Here is a 6,630-nt window from a genome sequence, read left to right as displayed (position 1 = left end):
TAGTCAAATTACTTTGGGTAAAGTTAAAACATTTTATTTTTGGTAAATATTGGCAACATTTAAAAGGATTAGGTACCATTTTATTTTTATTTTTATCTTAGAGACTAATAACAGTGAAAAACCAGAAGAAAAAAAATCAGAAGGATCGGGTTCGATCCCCTGGCACTCGTGGTGTTCATTACGGGATTACCATTTTGTTCTGGCAACAATAGAACAGCTGACTGTCAGTGTTGACATGCCAGAAGGAGGGCGGGCGAGTGGTGGATGCAATCTCTCAGATACGCGACGTCTGGGGTGACACACTACTTGTAGACCTGCAGAAGCTGTAGGGCCCCTGTGGAGGCACCCCTGCTGGAGGCACTCGTGGAGGGCGGCGGCCCCTCCCGCCGCCTGCCAGCCTTGCGAGGGCGGGCAAGTGTCGGCACCTCCACAACCTGCCAAACAGTCTATGGAAGCTCGGCCCAGCATGCCGTAAAACTGTAAGTACTATACAGTAACGTTGTGGGTGACTGCACAGAGAATACTAACCCTGAACTCAGTGTCTGTGGTAACACATACACAGTGTGGTGGGCTCAGTTTTCTTACTAGTCCTAAGTTTTCGATAGAAGGTAATTTTCCACAATTTTTAAAAGCAGAAATCAAATGAGCATACACTCGAACCATTTGGACCTGTGCTTTTTTAGATAAATGTGGAATGTAAGAGTCAAATAAACTTAAAAAATAGCGCAAGGATCTCCGAATCGACGTCGCCGCTCGCCACTTGCACTTTTGCATGCTTCCTGCGGCTTTCTTCTCGGCCCCTCGCCTCAAGTTAACATTACACGTTTCTATTCACTTTAGCGGCGTTAAGTTGCAGTTTTAGGGACGGTAGGTTACTTTATAGGACGACGTTGGGTGTGCAGGCTTTTCTTTCCTGCCAACTTGGCTTTGACCTCGACCCACTCAGTATTAGGAACATTGCCATCCGTCGCAGAGTCCACAAAGTTGGGAGCGTTAACCGCCTTTTCAGACTGCCGCAGACGTCTAATGCTTTAAACGTTAACAACTTGGTCTTGACTCGTGAAAAAGACGAAGGACTTGTTATAACTGGCGGCTCCCGCGTGTCTGTAGCTTGGAGGAAGAATACAAGGAGAGGGCATGACGTCACAAAAGTGAAGCCAGCTTGGCTCCGCCGAGTCAACTGTAGACTATTTTATTTGCGTATGGGTAAGTTTTTCTCCATCGTGCCCCCAATACTTTCTTCTGTTTACTCGTAGTGAGTTTTGATCAAATCTGAGACGCTCTACATAGAAGGCTGTACATGCTTCTACATTATAAGTAAGACCATGGTCAATATATAATGAACATTATACTGAGGAAGTGTGAGGGATCAAGGCGGGTGTGAAACATTTCTTCTCAGCTTCTACGGAATAAGGACAAGGAAATGCTGCTGTTTTTCCATTAAAACTTGAACATACATCCTTAGTGCATATAGCTACTACAGCAGTTGAATAACCAAAAACATATGATATGTGGATGAAATAAGGCAGACAAGTTCATTTACGCTGACTATCTGGGAACGAGATATCCAATGTTTTGGGTGGAATTGCTGGCTCCGCCCACCGGCTAAGCTCCGCCCACCCCAACCCCCCTTGCTTCACCTCACATTGAAGAGCGACCCGTTGAGGGCCACTCCATGTATTATTCCTCCAAGCTCTGTAGGTGCCAAGTTTGTGTGTGTGTGTGTGTGTGTGGTATTATTATCAGCAACACAGAACGACGGTGAGGATGTTGGGGAGGTGTTGATTGTATAGAATAATGTTTTGAAATAATTCCCACCACGACTTTTTTCTAAATGATTTCCCACACGAAGCATTGTGAATCCTCTTGATAGGGCAGAGCTGTACATGTCTTCCTCCAATTGGTATTTTGTAATGTTTTTGGTGACCCGGGGAGTATGTAGGTAAGCCCCGGTGTGGATGTTGTGCGGTAGTGGAGGGTCGTAAGAGAAATATGAGTCCATGTATGGTAGTGTTCTTGTTTCCTTCCTTGGTCCTCCACTATCCTTCCACGCTTCCCCCCCTCCCCCCACCCGTCAAGCAGCCCTCTCCCCTCGTGTTCATCTGGTTAAAGCGCTAAGGCGCCTACTTGGGAAACTACAAGTACTAAAATAGTGCACCGCCGCGTATGAAACCTGTCTTCCAGAAGAATAATAAAACTCATGTGACGTAACAAAGTTTATTGTATATATACACATTGTCTTAACAATTTTGCGTCGTTCCACAGAGGATGACGCAGTGCTTTCCTATGGTCCTGAGACACGCACAACAACGATAACAACGAGTGACGCAGGACTGATCACAGTATTATATAGTTTATACCTGAGGCGGGGCGGGGCGGGCATACTAGTGGCGTTTATAATAGTAAGCGCATCTCATCCAATCCCACCCGCCCCGCCCCACCCCGGCCAAGTCTATACGCGTAAATATCTGAACACAGTAAACACATTCGCACATTAAACCTAGTGAATGAAATGCAGTCTTGTACAGCATCTTGCATTCCTTGTGACAGTGTGCTGCACGGCGTCACGTCCATGCACAGTCACCCCCCACTCCTACCCCCCCACTGCCTCACCTTGGTCGCAACGCACACACACACACACACACACACACACACACACACACACACACACACAGTCAAAATTAGTAGTGAGTGACATTGTGATTATTTTAAGTGTGTGTGTTTTCAGTTTTCGGTCTGCGGTGCATTGATGAGACGGTTCAAGGAATAAAGAGTGAAACTTGATTGGTCATTTTTCCTGTGAGGGGCGTGGGCATCTCGTCGCTCCCTTTCATGAATTGCTTTTCTGAGTAATTGGCAGCGAATTTCATCACCGTCTGAATCGAATGAGCCGGCAGTGTTATGTTGTGTAGTGTCAAGACGAAGTGTTTAGGGTTTTGAGGATAAATATTACTGATTGTTGTTCACTTTTGTAAACCTTTGTACTGATCATTTGGTTCTCTTGGAATGCACGTGACGCTGTGTTGTTTCTACGCAGCGGTGTGCTGATATCCGGGACTTAGTGTGGCGCTCCTCAAAATCAGGAGGCTCCTCTGGTCTCAGGCATCACGGCCGCCGCCCAGCACCCGCAACCCAGTAAAAGGGAAGAAAACGTACAGCAGCGTTGCCCAGAGTTTAGGGACGCCGCGGCCCCAACACCTGCCGGGGCCCTACAGTGTCCAGGGTCAACAAGACACGTTATAAGTAAGAGTGACAGTAAATGGATAAGACTAAAAGTGAAGAGGGAGGGTTAAACGTTAGGTATTGTTATACATATAATGAGCATTGTGAATAAAACAGTGGTGAGTGACCCGCCATTACCTCATGGGTAGGGGAGCTCTAGGCACTGTCCTGACACTTCAACTCTTAATATTACCTTAAAGCACCATGTGTTGAGGTTACATGTATGGTAGTACAGACTCGTCCGCCTTTCCAGGTGCTGAATGTCATCAGTACCCCAACCCCTTCGACAGGGAGTTGGATAGAGACTCGCCTGAGCTACACGACCAAATGAAAGGAAAGATTCCAAAGGTTTTCTGAGCCTCAGAAAAATCAGTAACCACCAATGCAAGTTTACGAATAGTGAAACATAAGTATCCTTTGGCTCACAGGTGACATGTAAAGTCTTGGCGTCAGTATTGAGGTGGGTGGAGGATGCGGTCAGTTAAAGGCACAGCATAAGATAAAGAGCGGCACCAGCAAGAGCAGGGTCAAGTACACGTACACACGCGGCTCACACTTGATATCCATCACGTAGGAGTGGTCCCAGGTGGCCTCAGGAGGCACCTCCACTACCGTCTGATCGTTGGACCAGAAGCTGAGGGGCATGATGCAGTCCGTGGTGTTGTGGCACATCTCCTCTGACTTGGTGACGTTGTACACGACCCTCTCCATGGTGATGTTGAAGTAGAGGTCGTTGACATAGATTTCGTTGTCACTGGAGAAGACGAAGTAGTAGGTGCCGGTGATGGGGATGTCGTAGGAGATTTTATTCAGGCCCAAACTCTGGTAGCTGCAGCTCCTGTAAGGCACCAGCGGCAGGGACAGAATGACGCCCTCGCAGCTCGCCAGGGCCTCCTCGCTACTGGAGTAAGACGATACGTGTTCTTCTCGTGAGTGGTCATTGGCTGTCGTCTGATTGAATTTTCCTCTCTCAAATTTCAGTCCTTCGGGGAAGAAGACCTGCGCCCCCACCGCTATCTCCTCTGCGGGTGGCTTGCTGGGCTTGGACTCATCCTGCCTTAACATGTCAAGGACGCCGTCCGTGTCCAGCACTTCAAACGCTCCGTTTGTGTCCTCTTCAGCCGCCGCAACTGCCGCCTCCCGCCGGAGTCTTGTTCTGGCCGGCGGCTCTTCCTCGGTAAGGTTCTTGTCTCTGTTGTTTCCTTTTTTCTTCTTCCTCCCCTTGTTGAGTCGCCGCCACTCCCGTCGCGAAATATCGTCCTTCAGTTTCTTACTCGCCTTCCTCAGCCGCCCCGGCGTGCCAGGGGTAGTAGTGAGGACCGCCTGCTCGCCCTGGGTCTCCTGTGCCGACGCCGTCGCCATGCCGCTGTTGCCGTCGCGTTTCGTCATTTCGTCTAACATATGATTTTCCGAAGACTCTGTACTGTTTTCCAAAACTGAGTCTACTTTGAGTTTTTCCCCGAAGGAATTCCTTTTTCTGCCTTCAGAGTGAAGTATTCTCAAGATCTCCTTATTGCTTTTGCTCATTTTCAAGGCCTTTCGCAGCAGCTTGGTGATGCCCTGCCGCCGCTCCTCGGAGTGCATTGGCAGAGCGGAGGGCGTGGCGCCCTCAGCGCCAAGACTTTCCTCAGGGTCAGGACTGTTATCAGCGGCCTGGAAGACGCTGGGTTCATGTGCCCTTCCCAGCGCCTCCAGTCTGTGCCGCTCGTTACTGATATCGTCGTCATCCTCAGCCATGTCCTCGGAGGAGTCTTCCTCACCGATCCACGCACAGCGATGCAAGTTTTCCACGCCTCGTAGGATCATCAGTTGGCCGCCGTCCCACCTGTTGGGCACATTGAGTTTGTTATCATTAAAAAAAAACAAAAAAACAAGCGAGTTTATACGGGGGAGATTAAAAAAAAAGATTGCCAACGAAAATTGTCTTAAATTATGACATTGCCTTTTGTTTAGTCTGTATCTTGAGTTAAGTTTTAAAAAGAAAGATGATGAAGTCAATATTTTGTTGTTATTGTTGCGTCTCGTGCCAGCCGTCCCTCACCTGGCGCAGGTTGAGATGGTGACGGTGGAGCCGCGCAGGAAGTAGAAGCCCCAGTATTCCTTGACGTCGTCCTGCGCCTTGAGGTGATTGAGCATTGCGTAGGTGCGTCGCTCAGGCCCCACCTCCGGCTTGCCCTTCGTCAGGTAACTGGTGAAGGAGCCGTTCATGTGCGTCGACTGCGCCTGTGGGGAGAAGGATGAAAGGGGCTTGTCAGAGGGGCTAGTGCAGTATATAAGCCTGAATGTCTGGGCATAAGCTACCATTCATGGCGTCACTGAATAGAAAACTGCGAATCTGTTGTAAGGATAAATAAAAGGTCATGTTTACCAGTTGCCCGAGTCAAATACTCATTATGGTTATAACATTGCTGGCCAAAATGATGTCTCGCTCCTTTCAGTGTTAACTTTTGGAAGTGTATGCACAGCATTGACCACTGACCTGGCACCAGAAGGAAGAGGCGTGGCGGGCGAGGAGGCGCTGGTCGGTGGGCATCATGGGGTAGTGGGCGGGCGGGTACAGCACCAGGCGCACGTACAGCGGTATGGTGATGAGGGTGGCGGGCAGCAGCAGCGCGAACACGCACAGCCGGACCACGCGCCGCGGACCGCGCAGCAGCTGCCCTGTGGAAGGACAGACACCTTGAGAGGATGACCCAGCTGGCCACTCCGCCTCCGCACCGTAAACTCTGCTATGGTCGACTGCCACGTTTCACTGACTCAGGGCCACTTGTTGCTTCCCCGATGCCAGGAAAATTCCCTCAATGATTTGTCTATGATTGAATATTATTAAGTAATTGAGTTCGCAGGTAGACAGTGAACACATGTTGACATATAATAGTAGTTTTAAAATGATCACAATGTATAACAAACTCGCGTCCTTACACTTAACTTGTACTTAGATCAGATCATCTCTGCCCCGCAACCCAGACAGGAAAAAAATGGATATCTATACAAGACCGACCATTCTTTGCACTTTTCTTCCTATTTGTAGAGTGAGAGATGTGGACGCTCTGAATTATATTTTGATTTTATTTAATTGTCTATTATTGTTTTCAATTTTAACGAGATTAGAGAAAAAAATAAAACGCGAATTTCTTCCTCATGCAAACTCTCGCGTGAAAGAATGAGGGAGAAAAAGGAAAGAAGGTTGAGGAGAAATAAGAATAAGGAGGAGGAGGAGGAGGAATAAGAATAAGAACAACAAAGAGGAGGCGGAAGAAAATAGGAGAGAGAGAGAGAGAGAGAGAGAGAGAGAGAGAGAGAGAGAGAGAGAGAGAGAGAGAGAGAGAGAGAGAGAGAGAGAGAGAGAGAGAGAAGCCTTGATGAAAGAAGCCAAGTTTGTTAACCTGTGGCAAAGGTCCTTGGCCT

General features: G+C 48.4%; 1 protein-coding gene across 3 annotated transcripts in view; it reads right to left on the bottom strand.

Annotated features, from left to right (window-relative positions):
- Positions 1-2,203: 2,203 nt before the first annotated feature.
- The window catches only part of LOC126990431 (uncharacterized), a 40,410-nt gene continuing 35,983 nt past the window's right edge, over positions 2,204-6,630 (bottom strand). For all 3 annotated transcript variants that reach the window (XM_050849161.1, XM_050849108.1, XM_050849066.1), the window contains exons 2-4: positions 5,702-5,883; positions 5,264-5,445; positions 2,204-5,047 (exon numbers count right to left, since the gene is read on the bottom strand). In XM_050849161.1, coding sequence (XP_050705118.1) covers positions 3,700-5,047; positions 5,264-5,445; positions 5,702-5,883 — 1,712 coding nt within the window. In that variant the 3' untranslated portion in view covers positions 2,204-3,699. The remainder of the gene's footprint in view (positions 5,048-5,263; positions 5,446-5,701; positions 5,884-6,630) is intronic.

This window comes from Eriocheir sinensis, chromosome 1 (genome assembly GCF_024679095.1).
Source record: "Eriocheir sinensis breed Jianghai 21 chromosome 1, ASM2467909v1, whole genome shotgun sequence".
NCBI lineage: Eukaryota > Metazoa > Arthropoda > Malacostraca > Decapoda > Varunidae > Eriocheir > Eriocheir sinensis.
This window is presented reverse-complemented; position numbering and strand designations above follow the sequence as displayed.